Source organism: Podarcis filfolensis (genome assembly GCF_964270895.1).
Source record: "Podarcis filfolensis genome assembly, chromosome: 7".
NCBI classification, from domain to species: Eukaryota; Metazoa; Chordata; class Lepidosauria; order Squamata; family Lacertidae; genus Podarcis; species Podarcis filfolensis.
In genome coordinates, this window is record NC_139603.1 from 52499654 (window position 1) to 52521004 (window position 21351).

Here is a 21351-nt window from a genome sequence, read left to right on the forward strand (position 1 = left end):
CTGGAAAAATCCCATGCAGTTTCTTTCTTTTATTTTTTAAGGATTTAAAATGTTTTCATTATTCCCTACATAAACTGGTTCCCAAAATGTGATGCTACTTTCTAGGAATACTGATCATGCTTTCTAGAATGCGTGATTTACAATGCAATCCTGTATGCATCTAATCAGAAGTAAGCCTCATTGAGTTCAATAGGACTTATTCCCAGGTAATTGGATACAGGATCATAACTTCACTGGCTTTCATAATGGTTCTAACTGCACATCCTTCCTATAGGCCAGGAAGGAAAAATCCTCATTAGCACCCTAATTCCTAGTACACTGTCTCATTCTTACTCCCACCAAAATGAATGGTGCCATTGACTTGCACATGGGCTTAGGAGTGGAGTACTAGCTGCCATAGCTCAAACTGGGTACTGTAAAATAAATTATTCCAAGATCAACAATTCCCTCCATGGTGTATTGTGATAAACAAAAAATATACCTCTTTCTCCTCCCCCTTTCTCGCCTGGCTCTTGCTATAGTTGATTGGCGTATCCCATCCTTCCTTTTCACACAACGCCTGGTAGAAGGTGGCATTGACCAGAATGCTGCCTGTTTTGAAGGGAGAAGAGGCAGGAGTGGGAACTGTTGTACTGAAAGACGTTAGCGGAGTACCCTTTTCTTGGTGCCGGTTCTTTTTCATGCTCAAATCCAGGGTGCCATTTTCATCCACTTCTATATCAGCTCCCTGATACACAAGGGGAAAGAGAGAAATGTTTAGAGTGTGAACAGTTTGCAGCAACAACATAATAAGACTTGCAGAGCTTTTAAGGGATAAGTGGAAATGCCTGCTTTTATTTAAATTTATCTAAATCTAAAAAACCAGCTTTTCGATTTATACCCTTTAATATTTAATTCTTAGGCAGACTTAAGAGATACCTCTATAATGCTCTTTCCATGTTTCTATGCTTAAACACAGTAAGCAGAATAAGATGCTTCTTAAATGTAAACTATATGTACTAAATCTGAGGGGTTTTTTTACAAAAAAGTTTAGCATTAAATCTCCTGAATCATTTCACTTTTACAGAGAACTATGATCCCTTTTCAGATAAAAGCATTAATTCACTGCTTAGCTCATCAACAGTATTATTATTACATTTCATCCACCCCCCCACTCTCTCACAATATTGCAACATCTGTATCAGAGGGGGAGGGGAAACAAATGTACAAATCAGACCCAAGGGGAGCATTTGTCATGGGTCTTTTATATATCAGTGACAATCTCACTTTATCTCAAATGGAGCTTGAATTATAAAGATCTTTTAAAAGGTTTACTATAATCAAGAGGTCCAGACTGTGTCCTTCCCTGAAATGCAGAGCTCCATTGTGGACTGAGATGCAAGCTGTTATTCTTCATGGTGGCCCTTATCCTGCCATAAGGCCAAACTCTGTCATGCCTCTGAATAAAAAATTTTTTTTCTTCCAGTAGCACCTTAAGACCAACTAAGTTAGTTCTTGGTATGAGCTTTCATGTGCATGCACACTTCTTCAGGAAAAAAAATAAAATTGTTTTGACTATGGCAGACCAACACGGCTACCTATCTGTAAATGCCTCTGAATGTTATGTGTGAATCATATTTCTCATCTGCTGCACTTTATTAAGAACATAAGAACCTGCTGGATGAGGGCAGTGGACCATCTAGTCCAGCATCCTGCTCTTGCAGTGGCCAACCAGAGGCCTACACAAAGCCTGCAAGCAAGTTCTCAGTGCGAAAGCACACTCTTCTCATTTGTACAGAGAAATCTACCAGTTAAGTTAGTAGTTGTACAACAGTGTCTACACAGGTTAGAACGTCTGCCCCCTGCACCAGTCAAATGGCATGTGCCTCCCAGGACGTTATAGTACAGAAAACTGGGGCACTGCACTGGATTATCTGGTTATGATTGATCAGGGCCAGCCCAAGACATTTTGGCACCTGAGGAATACCACAAAATGGTGTCCCCCACCAAGGAAGAAATGGTGAGTGAAAATCTACATCAGGAACATGGAGGCAATAAAGATCCACTCTGGGAACAAGGGTAGGAGGAGACCAACAGATCTGGCCTGCAAGGGTTGTGCCACTGCAGCAACAGTAACAGCCAATGCATTCATTGGAGGCCAGATCTCTTGCCCCTGTGGATCCTGTCACTTGAGGTGGTCAGCTCACTTTGCCTCATGGCACAGTGCTTCATCAACAGTCAGGCCAAAGAGCTTCAGAAGAGGCAAGGATTCATTATGGCAATAGTTTCCATAAACCCTTGCCTGTTCATTTGTATTGTATCTGACAGAACAGCCAGAGAAATTCACTGGGAAAATCTATATCACACATCCAAGATGTGTGGACTAGAAGAAGAGGAAAGTTTTTCTTCTAACTGTGGAAGGGAAGAGGAGGAGCAATTAACCAATGGAGAGATTCAGTAGACAGCCAGATGCTGCTTCGGGATGGATGGGTGATATGTGGAATAGTGTTTTGGGTATGCATCTCCTTAAGAGCAGAACTATGCAGAACTCCAAAGCACTAGTTACATACCAGGCATACAATTATAATAATAATAATATTTTTTTTTATTTGTATCCCACCCTCCCTGGTCAAAGCCGGGCCCAGTCATCTTGGATCAATTATTCCAGATATTTCTTTAAAATGCAGAGTGAAATCATGCAGAGTAAAATAACCAACACCTGGAAATGAAGGGTCAAGTGAGTCCATGTGCAGCCTACGTCTCCCCTGGGATGACTAACTTGTTGCTTGATGGAATCCTGTGGCTGTGCCTGGCCCTGGAGGTCTCATATTGTCTAACAGTATCTGGCCTAACGCTTTACCTCACATGCCTGACAAGCAACTCAGCTGGTTGGCTAGAAAGGGGAGGGAGTTTTGAACATTGCCCACAATCAAAAGGAGAGTCAAATGTTCCTCAAACTTTGTACAGTCAGCAAATATCTCAATGGCATCCAGTTGTGAATGTAGATGGCAGGTACAATGTTGATTGAAAGAAGGCCAACCACTTAACATAGACAATCCTGGTAGCAGCATCCAGCTAGCAGAACAATTCCTGAGAAAAATAACTCTTTTTGACCTAACGTGATCCAGCTGTAGCACTGTATGCTGCTTCTCAAAGCACTAGCCAGGAAATGTTATGCCTGCATGATGCTTAGACACAGGCCTAGAAAAAAAGATCAGTTCATCTCAGTTCCTTTTGAAAAGTTGAAAACAATCAGGCCAATTGCCTGAGAAAGTGCAAGTTAGAAACTCTTGCATTTGTTCCTCTCGTATGACAAAGTCCACATTTTCAATCCCCCAGCTTAAAGAGAGATATGCTTTATTATACTTATGGGAAGTAAATACACTTCTAATATGTTCATACACTAAGATGCTTTCGTTATATCTTTTTGCCCCTTTTTAGTAAATAGTTTAATCTCCTGTGATAGTTTTAAGCCCCGACTTTGACAGTACAGCTTATCCTGGATAATAACTTAGTAACCACAACATCTTATGCCATCTGTATAATATCAAATACATTTTTATATCAGCATTAAAAAAAACCTTACTTACAAAAATCCAAGATATTAACTGTATCACTGCCAGCTGAACTTCCCAGGACCTGAGCACATTGTTGCCATGATTACCCTTGTGTTTTTTTGGCTTCATAGCTGATATATAAGTACAGCCATGAAACAGAGCTACAAGTAATCAAGTTTAATGGCCACTGTAAAGTAAAATGCTAAACATTGTAGTTGCTGACATTTTTCATAGGGGGGGAAAAAAAAACTTGGGTTAAGTCTGCCTGACCAACATTCACATAAAATGCCAGACCTCTGTGACAGATGGCTTAGGAGAAGATGCCATGCAATGGGGGATGCAGTAGTTTTATAGTGCAAAAACCATAAATAGTGCAGATTTTCTGTCACTGACAAAATACCAGCAACTCAGAAGGCAGGAGACAACAGCAAACAAATTCCATAAAACAGTCAAAGTCTTCTCAAATTAAATCACAGATCCAAACATGTCAGGAAACACATCTGACAGTTGGGAATCTGGCCTCATTTAGCAGCACCAAAGAGGCTTGGTTGGAAGACAATACACGTTTGTTGATGTGAATATGAAGATACTGGCGAGGGCTATCTTTTGATGTGCAAGGGAGTTGGGTTGGTGAGTATGTACCTAATTCAGATCAGAAAATACCCGGGTTGTGTAACAAGAGTGCAGATGGGGTTTAAGTGAGCTCACAGATGTACACAACAATCAAATACAGTCACAGAGAAATAGCCCCCTGTGCTCACAGGAGGATGGATCCCATGTTTACAGCATGGCCTTTTTATTCAGTCCAATATAAAATTGCTATAACTTTTGCTGCAGTCTCAACCAACGCCAGGTGGAAGACTATCAGATTCTCTCTCTCTCTCCCCCCACCCACATCCTGCCCTTACTAGTAGATCTTTCAGTGTTCTTTATTGTTCGAATGTTTTTAAATATCTGCATTGAAGTGATTATCAACAGAGAGTAAAGAACATTTCTAAAGGATAGAATTGCCTGCTTTATTTATACAGCTTATTTTCATCCTGTCAAAGTAAAGATGTGTTTACATTAGTGCTATGCTGAAAATACCTTCTGCTTTTTTTAAACATTCTCTACCAAATGACAAGAAAAGAAATTGCATTCAAAAAAATTCAAGGAGACATTGTTGGTGAAACTCTCCTGGGTGGGTTGCCAGATTTTTGTTGCAATTGCTTTACTTCTGAGGTAGCTCAGAAATTTTGTGAGTGTCCTTTCATCCTGTGGCTAATTTATCCAGTGATCTGCATTCAGCAGCCTTCCTGGGTGCCTGCACTTCCTGAAAACCCCATAACATCCTTGACTGGGTTTCCCATAAGCATGGGAAGATGGGAAGGCTTCCAACTGAGCATCTGTCAGCTGTTCATTATTATTTGTTAAGTGAAATCTGTTTACTTTTAAAGAAATCTGAAAGGAAAGTTTTTTTTCTAAGGCACAAGAGAAAACTTTCCATTTAAAAACACAATCAGTGAGAACTCTTAACTCAGACACAGATTAGTCAGACTTCCTGCCCCTCAGTTAAAATCCAGGGAAAAGTATCATAAGGTACCTCCCTCCCAATGGGGCTTTTTCAGAGCAGAAGATGTGGGCAGCCAAGGAGGCTGCTAGACACTGGAGAAATGTTTATTGGAAAGAAAACACACACACCACCTTCAGATGCCTGGACTCAATCCCAAAGCATCCTGCAAATGAGGCAAAAAAGGGGATGCTCCTTTTGTGAAGCAGAAAACTCTTAAGAAATTGGGGACAGGCTTTGGCCCAGCAGTATTTTGAATGTCTTTAGGATGTAAGCGATACTTTAAGAAGAAACATGAAGTTTCTTTCTCGAGATTAGAGTCACTTAGAGTGTGTGAGGGACACTGTATTATTTCTGGTTTATTTTTTATCTGCCTGAAAGAAAGACGAAATCATGCAGCTTTTATTGTGTTGAATAGTATTTTTAAAAATGTTTTGGTCATTTTATTTTTTGGGAACTGCCTAGAGAACATGTATTATTGAGTGGCCAATGCAAAGTACAGTGGTACCTCGGGTGAAGTACTTAATTTGTTCCAGAGGTCTGCTCTTAAGCTGAAACTGTTCTTAACCTGAGGTACCACTTTAGCTAATGGGGCCTCCTGCTGCTGCTGCACTGCCGAAGCACGATTTCTGTTCTCATCCTGAAGCAAAGTTCTTAACCCGAGGTACTATTTCTGGGTTAGCGGAGTCTGTAACCTGAAGCGTATGTAACCTGAAGCATATGTAACCTGAGGTACCACTGTATAGTCAACAAACAAACAAATATTAATTCTAAATATTCCTTTCTAATTCCTTTCAAGCAGGAGTGAAGCTCTGGCCTGCAGGCCAAATGTGGCCTACTTGGCCAACTCAGTCAGGACCCCTGAAAGTGCCCCAGGTTACCCCTCATGTACTCCTGCTTTAAAGACACCTGAGCCAATGCCCATCACCACAACTTGAAGCAGTAAGATCAGTGACTTAATTATGTACTATGTAACGTATTTCAGTGATCCTCAGGAAGCAGTGCTCCCAGGGTTCTGACCAATGGGTCCAAAAACAATGGGACAACTGACAAGAACTTAGCAGTTCTTTTTATTTTATTTTTTTAAAAAATATTTTCTGTGGTTTTTATGGTTGTATGCAACTAAGTGGTACTCAGAGTAGACCCACTGAAATCAATGGATTCGAGTGAGTGATAGTGGGTCTACTCTGAGTATCACTTAATTGGACATCACCATTAGTGTTTAACACAGTGGAATAACTTTAAAATTAGATTACCTTTCTTTTGATTCTGTTTTTTTTAAAAAAAAATTATTGAAATTTTACAGACAAAAGAGAATTACAGAATAAGAAAAGAAAAATAAAAACAAAAAGAAAAAAGATACAAAAATGCAAAGAAAAATACAAAATACATGAGGAAATAAAAAACATTAAAAAACAAATCAATCTTTTCGTATCTTATATTTCAATTACTTGTTTCCTGACCTCCTCACAACTCCCTTTTTTGTATTCCAATTCACATGGTTAATTCAGCAAATCCTTTCCCTCTTTGTATCTATCTTAATTCTATATCTTAACATATTATAACTTTATATTTTCATCTAATTATCAATCCATTTTTACATATTCTTTTTAACCTTATTGCTAAAGCCACTTCATTTCAATCCAACATCATTTTAGCATTCATTAATTTTACAATGTTTCTGCAAATAGTCTTTAAACTTCTTCCAATCTTCTTCCACCAACTCTTCTCCCTGGTCTCGGATTCTGCCAGTCATTTCCGCCAATTCCATATAGTCTATCACTTTCATCTGCCATTCTTCCAAGGTGGGTAGATCTTGTGTCTTCCAATACTTTGCGATGAGAATTCTTGCTGCTGCTGTTGCATACATAAAGAAAGTTCTGTTCTTCTTTGGCACTAATTGGCCGACCATGCCCAGGAGAAAGGCCTCTGGTTTCTTCAGGAAGGTATATTTAAATACCTTTTTCATTTCATTATAGATCATCTCCCAGAAAGCCTTAATCCTTGGGCACGTCCACCAAAGGTGAAAGAATGTACCTTCATTTTCTTTACATTTCCAACACTTATTATCAGGCAAATGATATATTTTTGCAAGCTTGACTAGTGTCATGTACCACCTATATATCATTTTCATAATATTCTCTCTTAAGGCATTACATGCCGTAAATTTCATACCGGTGGTCCACAACTGTTCCCAGTCAGCAAACATAATGTTATGACCAATATCTTGTGCCCATTTAATCATTGCAGATTTAACCGTTTCATCCTGCGTGTTCCATTTTAACAGCAAGTTATACATTCTTGAAAGTATCTTAGTTTTGGGATCTAACAGTTCTGTTTCCAATTTTGATTTTTCCACCTGGAAGCCTATTTTTTTGTCCAAATTATAGGCCTCTCTTATTTGATAATAATGAAGCCAGTCTCGCACTTTATCTTTTAATTTCTCAAAACTCTGCAATTTCAATTTCTCTCCTTCTTGTTCCAATATTTCCCAATATTTCGGCCATTTGGCCTCCATATTGAGCTTTTTCTGAGCCTTCGCTTCCATTGGTGACAACCACCTTGGGGTTTTATTTTCCAATAAGTCTTTGTATCTTATCCAGACATTGAACAATGCTTTCCTGACAATATGGTTTTTAAATGCTTTATGTGCTTTAACCTTGTCGTACCACAAATATGCATGCCACCCAAAAACATTATTAAAACCTTCCAAATCCAAAATGTCTGTGTTCTCAAGAAGCAGCCAGTCTTTCAACCAGCAGAATGCTGCTGATTCATAGTAAAGTTTAAGGTCTGGCAGGGCAAATCCGCCTCTTTTCTTTGCATCAGTTAATATTTTAAATTTTATTCTGGGCTTCTTGCCCTGCCAGACAAATCTAGAAATGTCTCTCTGCCACTTATTGAAACAGTCCATCTTGTCCAAAATTTGCAATGATTGAAACAGAAATAACATTTTTGGCAATACATTCATCTTTATAGCTGCAATTCGACCCAACAAGGAAAGCTTCAAATTTGACCATATTTCTAAATCTTTTTTCACTTCTGTCCAACATTTCTCATAGTTATCTTTAAATAAATTTAAGTTCTTAGCAGTCATATTAACCCCCAGACATTTTACTTTCTTAACTAATGTTAAACCTGTCTTCTTCTGAAACCTCTCTTTCTCAATCGGTGTTAAATTTTTCTCAAGAACTTTAGTTTTTGACTTGTTCAGCTTAAATCCTGCCACATGACCAAATTCTTGAATCAGTTCCAATACTCTTTTCGTACTAGATTCTGGCTCCTGTAACGTCAAAACTAAGTCATCTGCAAAAGCTTTCAATTTGTATTGTTTGGCTCCGACCTGGATACCACTAATCAGACAGTCCCTTCTAATCATATTTAGCAAAACCTCCAAGACCGAAATAAAAAGCAATGGGGAAATTGGGCAGCCTTGTCATGTACCTTTCTCTATCTTAAATTCCTCTGTCATCACATTATTGACTATTAGCTTAGCCTTTTGTTCTGAGTAAATTGCACTTATACCATTTTCAAACCCTTGACCCACCCCCATCCCCTGGAGATTTTTCTTCATAAAATTCCAAGAAATATTATCAAAGGCTTTCTCCGCATCTATGAAAATTAAAACTGCTTTAGTATTAATATTCACTTGCAACTTCTCCAAAATGTTGATTATGTTCCTCGTGTTGTCAGACAAGTGCCTACCTGGGAGAAAGCCAGCTTGGTCCTTATGTATCTCTTCCACTAATACTTTTTTTAATCTATCAGCCAAAATATCAGCAAATATTTTGTAATCCACATTGAGCAGGGATATGGGGTGGTAGTTCTTAAGTTGTGTCTTTTCCGACTCAGTTTTCGGTATAAGTGTAATATAAGCTTCCTTCCACGACTCTGGTGCTTTTTTCCCCTCCAAAATTTCGTCACAAACCTCTTTTAGTGGCTGAATTAACCAATCCTTCAAAGATCTATAATATTTTGAGGTTAAACCATCCGGCCCTGGAGATTTACCCAACTGCATATTCTGAATGGCACCTTCTACCTCCTGTTCTGTAATTTTATGGTTCAGCATTATCTTGTTTTCCTGAGAGATTTTTTGTAATCCATTTGTTTTTTAAAAATGGTCTATATCAAACTCTTTCTGTGGCCCTTGTGTATATAACTGTTTAAAATACCTCTGGAAGCATTTTCTAATCTCCACTGGATTCTGAATGTTCTTTCCTTCCACTTCCAAATTAGTGATAGTGTTGAGCTTTTGTCTTTTTTTCATTTGCCAAGCTAACAATTTTCCACATTTATTAGCCGATTCAAATGTCTTTTGTCTCATTTGTTTAATTTTCCATTCAATTTCCTGGTTCATCATCTTCATATATTGCACTTGATATAACTTTATATCTCTCAGAATCTCTTGTGACTTTGGTTTCGCTCTTAGTTTCTTCTCACCCTCTTTTATTTTTTCCAAAATTTTATCTTTTTTTTTCATTTTGGGCTCTCTTCTTTATTGTATTCTGTTGGATCAGAAACCCCCTCATAACTGCTTTACTTGCGTCCCAGATTATTCTTTTTTCAATACTAGTATTCAAATTTATCTCAAAATAGTCTCTCAAGGTTTTTTGGGCCTTCTTAACAACCTCTTGATCTCTAAATAAGGTGTCATTCATCCTCCATCTGAAGGAACCGATTGGTGTTAGTTTCATCTCCATTTTCACAGCATTATGGTCGGAGCAAGTTTTTGGGCAAATTTCCACTTTTCGAGTCTTAGGTGCCAGTCCTCTAGTTATCCATATTTGGTCAATTCTAGTCCATGTCATTTTGGCTTCAGAGAAGAATGTTCCCTCTCTTCCTAAGGGGTTCTTAATTCTCCAAATATCAATCAAGTCCATATTGTCAGTCAGTTCAAAAAAGGTTTTTGGTAGTCTGCCATCTTTAGTTACAATCTGTCTCTGCGACTTGTCCATATTTGTAGATACCACTCCATTCATATCTCCCATCATAATAATGTTGTAATCCATGTAGTCCAACAATGTCTCATGCAATTTCATAAAAAATTCAGATTTCCCCTCATTTGGTGCATAAACTCCTACTATTAAAAATTTTTCTCCTTGTGATTGAATTTCGATTGCCACAAATCTTCCTTGATCATCCTTAAAAACAAATTTCAGTGATAGGCTCTCTTTGTCACAGGAAAAAGGTCAGCGCTCTCCGGCAACAGCTGTGCGGCTTCACCCCACGGAAAGAGCAATTGACTCTCAGCCCCGCGCCAAGCTCCCGTTATGCTCCGGAGCCCCTTGCGGGGTTCCTTCGCAAATCCGGGGGGCGCTAAAGGTGCCCGCCGAGTCCCACGTTCACAGGCTTCTCCTGCCTGTGATTTTCGAAAGGGTCACCGCTTCGCCGTAGCGGACAGACCCGATTTCTGCGGAGCTTCTCCCTCCAGACTAGAAGGAGACCGCCATTGCCATTGGCGCCGCCTCCAGAAGCCACCTTTCTTTTGATTCTGGCAGCACTGCTCTCTCTCTCTCTCTCTCTCTCTCTCTCACACACACACACACACACATACACACACACACACACACAAACACACACAAATGCCCACATGCATGCACACACACACAAAATTATCTTTGGGTACAGTTCTGATTCACTTGTCAACTTCACTATTACTAATACAAGGAAAGAGAGGAAAAACAAATATGTTTCTCATCCTAGTTTGTGCTGTTTGCTTTTCTGTTTTGTTTTCTTTCAAGGCACAGTATGTATATGTCATTTTGTCCAAACATGTTGGGAGGAAAACCTGCAAACATTAAATAGAATTCTTGGCAAGAGGCAGCTCAGAGGAGAAAGACAGAATGTACGGCTTGTTTCTTCCTCTTTGAGTGGCAGTCACATAAGCCATAAGATAAAACTGGGGGAAACTGTGTCTTGATGTGATTGATATGTGATACTATATGACATGACACAACAACTTGCATTAGAGTAGAAGTTGTGAATCTTAACAGCTCCAAAAATCATTTTGCCACATTGTTGGACAAGGCCACGTACAACGGGTTAATCTGAAAGGTTTCACTTCAACCCTTGGTGCTTAAGGCTGAATCATTGGTAAATCTCTTATTTTTCTTTCAGTCACCCAAAAAAAGGAAACAAGAGAGATAGCTCTTGTTATTTAAATGCATCAGGATTGTCAAAACCAACTCCAATTTTTATTTTTTATTTTCCTGGTAATTAACTATATTTGCATGCAGTTGACTGTAGACAAATGTAGAATATCTGCAATCTGATTCAGTTATCCAAATTAATTTCTAGAGGTTTGTACACAATATATGAAACATCACATGAGATCTCTGAGCCTTTCCTAGATTCCACTATCGCTGCCATTGTATTTGGGGAAAATATATTTGTGATCATTTTATTTATGCTGCTAATTATACCTTTCCCTTAAAGCATGTATTGCCTTAAAGCATTGTGTTTGGTGGATGTTCCTAGTATAAATGTGGATTGAATTTTGTATTGCAAACCCAGCGAATACAGCTATGAAGTGGTACCCTCCGGAAACAGATCCTCTGGAAACAGATCCTTCCACATGGCATGTTTCTGGCAGGAATTCCCACCAAGTGAAAAGGTCAGGAGGAGTCACTAAAGTGCCCCTTGCACTTGGGTGAGAATTGCTGCAAGAAACACGCCCTCGAGGGAGGAAATGATTCTGAAACATGTTGCACCTGAAATAAATCTCATTTCTAGAGCCTGGATTTTTTTCCTTTTTCTTTTTTTGCCATTCAGATGTGCTTCCCCCCCAGATTTAATCAAAAGCTGGATTTTTTTAAAAAAAGAGAGAAAGAGACTGATGCCCTGTTCCAAAATGCATACTAATAAGGAAATAAAACTGACAGATAAGACAATCTGGAGACAATGAGGGATGCTTTTTGTCCTGATCCCTGGGGTTCGAATTTGAAAGCTGGCGAGCATCATTTCTACCCTTCCATCCATCCCATTCTCAAGACCCAGAATATCTTTTCTTGCATTATGGTGAGCAGAATAGATAACATTTAAAGAGAGGATAGTTATAGGCAAGGCCAAAGAGAGGATATATTAATTCCAATTACGTTGCTGTTCCCTTTTTGTTTTATTTTAGTAGATATAAGTAGAGCTATGGTGGGCTTCAGGAATAATAACTGGATGTTGGCAGGTTACTTCACAGTCTTTGTTTAAAAACTCATGACTCAATCTACCAAGAACTTTTCATTGACAAGTAACTCTGAAACAAATAGAATTTACACAAAAGCACTGCTGTTCATTCATGTTTACAGAGGAGATGTCACCAGTAGGGGTTTCTTTTCTGAGGGGCTGGGAGGTTCACATGGAAAAGCTGGATTGGAGAGGAGAGAAAGTTATACCCTTTCAATTTTATTTTATTTTAAAATCCAAACTAAATGAAGGCATTTCTTGAGAAGGTGGTGCGCAGGCTTGAAATGCATCTTTGCAATTAAAAGAAAAATAATGTGCAGTGTGAACAAAAAAACAAAGTGATCATCAAATTAAAACCAAACAAGTTTACAGTATTTGATTCACTTTATATTTTCAAACCTCAGTAATTTGTTTTCGTTTAGGCACCTGCATCCATAGACTATTGCAGTATGCATTTCTCTGTTTAAAAATCTCAATTTCCTAAAAAGGAGCACTATCCAAACCAAATAAAAAGAATGTGTGTGATTTTGGCTACTTCGTCTCTTTGAGCTTTGCTTGCCTTCACTCTGGCCAGAAGCTAATTCTCATTCTTCTGTCAGATATTTTGTACCACTGGTTGTCATCATGCCCTGCTGGAAGTTTGGCAAAAGTGAAGGCTGGCAGAGGACAATGCCTGACGACCATTTTAATACAAAAAAAAAAATTATTTCTGGATGAAAATCACACCCACCCACCTCCTATATGCCCCAAATGCTGCCATGAGTGGTTACGATTGCCTTCCGCTTTTTTGGCAAACGCAAAACAGGTGTACAGCTGAAGAAGAAGAACAATAATAATCTTATGCCTGGTCCCTTTATTACCTTTCTTTGGCAAGAAAGGTCTGTTTCTAAGGTCAGCCAAAGGTAGGGGAAGCAATTTAATACAGCCTCTGGCACCAGTCTCCTTTTCAACAAGAGGGGGTGGGGGTGGCAAAGTAATATCTGCCATAGCCCAGCACTAGAAAATGTCTCCGGCCAATATCGTGAATAAAAGCCGTGGGTGCAGAGATAGCCAGCAACACACCCCGGCCCCTAAAAATGGAGTTGTCTTGATAGGCAGGCTTTGAATGCAAGGATGTCACTATCGTTGGCTCCGAGAACCTGGCTGCTGCAACTGCAGTTGGGTGCGAGGGGGGCGGGGAGGAAAACCAGAAAATTCTACTGCACTGAAGACAGGCCTCAGATATCTGATCTGATTTTGCCCGTGCGATAAAAAGATGAGCTTTCCCACTAGGCAAAGCAGTCAGTTATGTGGAACAGGAGTCCCGCTGAAGAAGCATCTCTTCAGCCAGAATAACTGCTCTCAAGATCCTGTCGTTATGAGTCTGCTGCGGCATTACACAGTGGAAAGCTTGCTAAACAGACATCTCTCTGTGTCCCAGAGAATGTCTCCAAGTACAAAGGCAATGTTGTATGTGCCATTCTATAACACTTTTCATTCATCACCCATTTCCACGCCCTGCTCCTGTCTATCTTTTCTACAAGATGGATTATGTGAGCTTCTGCCAACACCATGGTCCAGTCCCTAATAGTGCTATAAATGGTATCCAATGGTACTAAATACAGCTTTCAACAACAACAGGCCGAAGTTGTTTGTTTTCCAGGTTTCATAGCCAGAGGTGTTTCATACCCTATGGAGCAAGGTTTTTCACAACACAAAAGTTACTTTTGTAACTCTTAATGCACCCTGAAAATAAAACTTGATTACAAGGAAATAGGCAGAGTTATCAATGGGCTATTCAAATGATCTTTCCCTATGTTCATCACGCATCACACCTTTTATTCACCTCTTTAAAATATTCAGTGGAATTATCAGTAGCAAAAACAGCAAAACAGAGATCCGTGATAGCCCCTCCCCATCTCATTTCTATTAATTTTAATAACCAGACTAATGCTGGTAACTTGTAGTAGTATTTGCACCATGCAAATAAGCCTCATTTCAACAGATTCTGCACCACTATCTCCAAAAAACCATTTCTGGAGTCAGAGTTCCCCCCTCTTTCTTCCCTTATTATTATTATAGTGACTTTCCACAGCACAGTTTTTGCATTTCTTTTCTTCCGCTATCTCCCCCTACCCCCACCCTCCCATCTCTCTTCAAAAGAACATGCAAAAAGGGGCTGCTCTTTTTCCCTCTCTCTCTTTCGTTCTTGGAAGGGAAGGAAGGAATTGAATGCAATCACTAATATGAAAGACAGTTTATTCACACAGTTCAGTAGCTAGCACACCCTCCAGGTTCTTGGACTTGCCTACCTTGGCAGACAGACTCTGTGGTTTGTTGGAGAGGATCTCTGCTGCTTCCCTGCAGTGGGTGGAAAGGTTCAGGATTGCAGCAGCTGCTGCTATGTGGGTGTCTTCACTACATTGACCGTAGCCATAAGAGTTGGCATGGCAAGGGCTCTGTGTGTGGGCGCTAGCACTAGGCAGCCGATTAGAAAATTTCCCTGGATTTGAAAAATGCTTTGCTGTTGAAAAGAGATTTGATTAGAAATAGCTCGAGTGCAACTGCCCCTCTGTTAAAGATACTGGGGTTTTATGTATTATCATTTTATACAATAAAAACAGGCAAATAATACATTAAAGTAAGTCTGTTTTTTACTGGGAGCTCTACCATTGCTATTAAGAAGCATCAGAATTGAATGCATTTAAAACATGAGATCATGAGATTAGTCAAGAAACCCAGAGTTGCTTTATAAATGTGCAGGTGCTCCCATTTTCAGTGAGAGCCTAAATTGTGGGTCCTTTCCTCAAGACTTAATCACTCCTTACACAAGAAATCTTTCACTTCCATCAAGTCCAGTGGTGGATGAATAAAGAACAAACAATATTTGGCTCAGCTGTAATTTAAACACAAATGGGCTTGGAAACTTTATTAACATAAACATGATGAATTCCATGGAACTCTGAGTTATAATATATAAAACCAAAGCAAAATTAATCGGCCTAAGCTATAACAATGCTGGGTTGTAGCCAAAAATGGTTTGCCTCAAGTTTACTGCAATGTTTTGCTCTTCTTGTGAAATCAGTTTGAATCTTAGAAGGCTGGAGCAGTTATATAAAATATAATTAACAAATGTTAATTATAGTATACATAAGAAAATGAATATAGAGCATACTGTAAGTGTCAGCTATATTAAAAATCAAGAAAACAGAGCTAGGGTTCGCCAACAGCGCGCCCCATGTCACCTCAGAAGTAAATTCAATTACTTCAGTGGCACTTCCTTCCTTTTCCTCCACTGTGTTTCCCTTTCAGAAGGTATTCCCTTTCCCAGGACACCAAAGCATCTTTTTAAATTCCTTGGCTGCCATTATTATTATTATTATTATTATTATTATTATTATTAATTATTATTATTATTATGAAATGGTTTAGAAATTAGGCATATGAGCAATTTAAACAGAGAATCTTGGGCAGGGATGATGAACCTTCATATACTGTTGGACTCCAACTCCCATGAGCCCCAGGCAGATTATGGGAGCTGTAGTCCAGCAACATCTGGAGAGTTAGGTGTTCCCTAACCCTGATCTAGGGGAAATGTTTCGTGAAGAGCAGCAGTAGTAGCAGGCTTTGGGCTCTCAAATTTCAGCAGCGTCCTGTGTGACACTAACATTTGGCACCCCCACCTCTCCCGCTCTGTTTTACAGCATTGGTCTGGCGTGCCCTGCAGCATGGCACCCAGTATGACCGCACCAGTCATGCCACCCTGAAATTGCCTCTGGAAGCAGTCTTTTTGTAAAGTGCCCATGCACTTTGTTGTCACAATGCCTATTGACTTCACACCATTTAAAAAGGGTGTCTTTCTGAAATGGCAATTTGGGTGTGCCCACAGCTCATGTATAGTTGTCTCTGTGGACCCCAGCCAAAGCTTTAAATTGCCAGATGATATTGCTTCAAAGCCTCTGGACTCAAAAATTATGTGAACAGCTATTTCTTAGGGGACTCCAAGAGTCATGTAGTAATGACATTTGTGCCAAGATTTTTGGCAGCCCAAGAAATGTCAGAAATATTGTCCAGGATGTTGTTTGCTGTTTCAATACAAAGATATATCAGAGGTTCTCAGGAATAGTTTCTTCAGGCCTGGCAGATTACAGACAGGATTTTCAGTTCAGAGGGGACTTTGAATTGAGAAAATACAACCTACCAGCCCTATATTTTGACAAGGAGTATGCATAAAATCCTTTAGGGACAGGATGACAGTTAAAGTAGACCCACTAAAATCAATGGGGCTTAAGAGTAGATTCATTGAAATCAATGATGACTAACTTAAGTATGAACAAGACTGGATCTAACCCATTCAGACAAATTGTGGTGTGCATAATCTAAAGTAGTTTCTAAATTCAGGTAAACCCTCAACCCAGCCTTTAAAAAAAAAGGTTTGGGGCTTCTTTGGAGACAGGATCGTCTGCAGGAAGGTGAGAGGCGGAAGAGGCAGTTTTGTCACACAGCTCTGCATGCAAATTCAAGGAGCAACTTGTGTGCCAGCTGTGAGTCAGGGGCCACTAGCAGAAGCAAAAAAGCAACCTGTCTCCTCTCATATCAGTACAAATATCACATCACCCGTCAGACTAGTGTACCCCCCGTTATGCAATTCAAACCTGAACAATAGTTTGAAACTCATCTAGTTTTTCTAAATAGATCATGAGCAGTGGCGGATGGTAACCATTGAGATTGGTGGGGCAGAAGACAGGGAGACAAGCAGTAGGTGAATCCAAAGCTAATTTAAGACAGAGCTATTCCCTTACTAATTTTAAGTTCTGCAGCAGACTCTGGGGGCTACCTAAGGGCAGAGTGACGTTGCTGGGGCACTGCCCAATTCACCCTAATGGACAAGCCCACCACTGGTCATGAGTGTAATATCACAACACTATTTTTAACTGACCAGTGGATCCTGTCCACTTGATTTTTATGGGGTTATTTTCAATATAAATCATTATGAACAAGTGTCACAGATTTCAGGCAATAAGCAAATATCAAGTGCTACATTCCATATATAGGTTTGGTGCTGCATTTTCAAGTAAAAATAAATAAATACTGGACACCTCAGTCCATTAAGCAACTCATAGATTACTTGTATTGGATGCACTGAAGTTTTTAATGTTTGATGTTTTATCGCTTTTCTATTATTATTATTATTATTATTATTATTATTATTATTATTATTCTGTTGGGATCCATCCAGAGTGGCTGGGGAAACCCAGCCAGATGAGTGGGGTATAAATAAGTAGTAGTAGTAGTAGTAGTAGTAGTTGTTAACTGTGCATGTGTGATTGAGACCAGCTATTCCTTTACTATGGTAAGGTGAGGAACCAAGAGCTCTCTATATGTTGTTACACTTCAGCTCCAGTCTGCATGGCCAATGGTCAGGGATGATGGGAGTTGTAGTCCAGTAAAATATGGTTCCCATCACCCTACTATGGTATGTTTGGAAATGTTTTGGTCAACTAGTGCTGCTTAGCTATGCTAGGCTATGTCCAATTAAGGTTGGATTGCATTGGTTTTAGATGCTAATGTGCATATTTTTTATGCTTCCAAGAACGTTGTTATGTTATTATCCACCCTGAAACAGTTTTTTTTTTTGAATGAAAGGCAGAATATAAATTTTGGAAACACAATAAAATAATATTTGTATATTCATGCAAGCTGATATAGAAATAGAGATTGAATTTGTCTGCCTTCCACTTACATTCAAGGAACTGTGGCGGAGTTTGTCCTTGCATAGCTGGCACCAATGTACGTTTGCCAAAGACTTGGGCATCAAAACTAGCATAGTCAAATGGTACTTTCCCACATTTCTCTTGCTCTCTTATGAAGGAGGTTCTGGGGGATGGTGTTGGTTGAGCAGATCGGCAGCTATACTGAGATATCTCAAGTTGCTTCACCAAGTTTGTTCTGCAGAGAAAATGAAGGGAACAATAAGAAAGAACAATAGTGAGTATGGTTTCAAAAATGCTGCAGTGCTGAGTGCTCCTGTTTAGTACTCCAGCTTGCCATCCTTGCCATCCTTCAGGATACTCCATCCCATTCCCCCTCCCACCTAGTTTTCCCATTTCCATTCCCCACAATAGTTAGCATTCTGTGGCAACTGAGCATGCACAGTCCTTACTGTGCTAGTTTTTACCCCATTTACTAACTGCATGCATAATGCATTTTGTACTCATGGAAAAGGAGTCACAAAGTTAGTTCTCCATGCAGGAAAAGACACTTGACCTGTACAGAGTAAAACAAAACACCAGAAATAGCTGGCTAAATTTGCACCTCAATCTGTTTACTCATTCCAAGTTTCCTGTGTCTTCCACAGGACACTGGATTTGATTTCTTTTTTTAAAAAAGCAAACAGGAATATTTTAGGGCATTTCACATTATAATGTTATAATGTAAGTGAAGCTTACCTGTGGACCTGATCATGGCACTGCCCTGTTTTGGGAGACTCATGCTGATTTTTTTCCTGAGACATTGCCATTTTTTCAGCTGCAGCAATTGGACAACCAGAAAGACTGTTTAAAAGAGATTTGCCACATATGAGGAGCCGTGAAAAACCTGCATTTCTTCTCTCCAAAGATCTAGGATCTTTATAGTGCATTTTGGCAGCATAAGCAAAATACTCCTCACATGATTCTGTGGTTCATCTAGATCTCACTATTCTAGCTTACGGAAGTCCAACCATGTCTCTTTCCAGAGCTAACTCAGGCATCTGTTTCCTGCTGGGGCTTGCTCCCCTCTGCATGTTTTGAGGATCCCTTGATTGTTGCAAGTTTGGGGCACTCTTGAGCAAGATGTTCTCAATAGGAAGGTCTGCCCTTGTCCTCACTACTGGCACTTTTGCCCATTCATTTGACCTCTCCCTCTGTGTCCAGTGATGCTGAATCTTAATACCTGCCCTGTTAGGCTGCCCTTGCTCATCCACTCATACTTCAGCCTTGGGCTGTGAACTGCTCACCTGCCCTTCACTACCTTCACCAGCAGTAAAATTGGCTGTGTAAATATTATATTCACAATATAATGCTCATTTCTGTATCTATTTCTGTTGGGGTGAAGTCAACCCAAGCCAAATGTATCAATGATTTTGGTGTGTTGGATAAAATCATGATGAATCATAACCTGAACATATGTTGAGGAAGTCAGAAGAAGTACATTTGGGGTTGAAGGGAATCAAATCAGATTGCTTTCACCACATAAAATTAGTTTTATCTGTGTTCCTTTGGAATTTGCTTTAATTCCTGTTGTTCCTAGTTGTTAATTAAGGTGAAGCAACACAACTATTTAACTTATATACAAATATGCAATTCAAAGAAAAAGTAAAAAATAATATCAGAGAGTGGGCAGCACACATTTATATAGATCTTCCCTGTCTCTTCGGGCAGAAGTGATGAACTGCCTGCCTGTTAGCCAAGTCTCCCTACCCTCACCCAAGCAATTTCATCTGCCCTCCAAGAACTCAGAAATGCAACAAGGGCATCTGCAGCAAGTCCCTCTGCTGCACTGGGCTGGAAGGAGAGAGTTAAATCATGCCCTCTCTGCTCATCAAATCAATGATCTATAGAGCAGAGGGCAAGATTTCCCCCTCAATCTTGGTACTGGACAAGACAGAGTTTCCTCTCTGACCAGCACTGTAATGGGGTGTGTGTGTGTAACCTTTGCTCTTCTTCTGATCTGCACAGATTGCTGGGAAGTGCGAGGGCCCCCCTCTCTGAATGTGTGTGTGCTCTGATGAGTTTTTTAGACATACCCACACCCATGGCACGTGTCCCCCAGAGAGCAATCACCCCTAAAAGGCTAGCCACCCTATCTCTAAGCATTGGTTTCAATAGCTTATGATCATTGAGTGAACCTATTTCTATTGCATTTATCCATAAACACTAATATTTTCAATACTGCACTAAAGTAAATTGACACAATCCAGTCAAAGTTAAGCATTTTTAACTCTCAAATATGCTACTGGGACCATTAAATATGTGCTCAACTCTCTACCACTGAAAACACTGAATCTAGAAGTGCTTCATTTTGGCTGGATTGTGTCCTAAAATTGTACACACCATACAGATACCACTTGTAGGGTATAAGGGATGGTTTTATGGGGGTAGGATTGCAGAAGCCAAGTACCTATGCTGCCATTTTGATATAACGTGAGTGACAAATATTAATTAAAATGTTCCCTTCTTGAACAGGTTAGTTCAGGGATGGGGCAACAGTAGCCCTGCAGATGTTGTTGGGTTGTAGTTCCCATCAACATTGAGCATTGGCATGCCAGTTGTGGATAGAGGGAAGTAGATTTCAACAACATCTGGAGTCGACTGTTTCTGCATTCCTGGCCTAGTTTATCACCAGTGGTAACAGACTAGGATTTACCTTCTGTGAGTGTTGCGGTTGCTGTTGACATGTCCTCTTCCTGTACACCCAGGAGTGGGGCACTTTAGAACATTTTCATGCATTGCAAGGACTAAAAAAAGAGAAGAAAATAGTGACCCAAACACATATCATCATGACAGTGCAATTCCTCACTCAAAACTTGGAGACACTGTACAGAAGTTATTATCACATGGTTATAGTCATAAAAGAAAACTAAGAATTTTCTACATGAACAAGAAGTTCCAAATGTTTGAGCCATCATGGGCCTTCATGGAACTGTGAACTCCATACATCAGGGATAGCAACCCTGTTATTTTCTATATGGTCATACATCTCTGGAGGAAGGGGAGATGGCAGGCGTCTCTGATCCTGCCAAGCTTGTTGGGTCCTTCAACCTACTTTAACCTTGGTGTCAACCTCCCACCACTGGCGGAGGAAGAGGAGTGCGGTGGGAGCGCACCGCCCTGGCAGCCCAATCCTGGTGGGGTGCCATCGTGGCTGCCTCCCCGCCAACGCTTGGCGCCATGCCGCTGCAGGCAGTGTGCCACGCCCCCAGGACGCATGCCACACCCCCAGGACGCGTGCCAGCCCCGCCCCCGCCTGCTCTCTGCCCCCTGGTGCCAGAGCATGAAGCTCTGCCACTGCCTCCCATCATGTAAGCACATCAGAGGCTGGTGAGAACAACTCTTGTCCCAGGATAAAATA

At 40.1% G+C, this 21351-nt stretch overlaps 1 protein-coding gene and 1 long non-coding RNA gene across 16 annotated transcripts in view; one reads left to right on the top strand and one right to left on the bottom strand.

Annotated features, from left to right (window-relative positions):
• The window catches only part of ST18 (ST18 C2H2C-type zinc finger transcription factor), a 185926-nt gene that overhangs the window by 25137 nt on the left and 139438 nt on the right, over positions 1-21351 (bottom strand). For all 11 annotated transcript variants that reach the window (XR_014550253.1, XM_083622875.1, XM_083622877.1 and 8 more), the window contains 5 exons: positions 20647-20737; positions 18690-18794; positions 17984-18189; positions 14553-14764; positions 482-727 (listed from right to left, as the gene is read on the bottom strand). Coding sequence is in view for 10 of the 11 variants with exons in the window: in XM_083622875.1 (XP_083479001.1) it covers positions 482-727; positions 14553-14764; positions 17984-18189; positions 18690-18794; positions 20647-20737 (860 nt within the window). In the remaining variant the exon portion in view is untranslated. The remainder of the gene's footprint in view (positions 1-481; positions 728-14552; positions 14765-17983; positions 18190-18689; positions 18795-20646; positions 20738-21351) is intronic.
• LOC310766667 overlaps positions 1-21351 on the top strand; it is a 35759-nt gene that overhangs the window by 2168 nt on the left and 12240 nt on the right. For 2 of the 5 annotated variants that reach the window (XR_014550327.1, XR_014550330.1), the window contains exons 2-3: positions 5888-6027; positions 18112-18228. This is a non-coding gene — a long non-coding RNA (uncharacterized lncRNA). Of the gene's footprint in view, positions 1-2625; positions 4167-5884; positions 6028-18111; positions 18229-18768; positions 19953-21351 lie in introns of those variants that run through there. The other 3 variants (XR_014550328.1, XR_014550331.1, XR_014550329.1) reach the window with 3 other exon arrangements.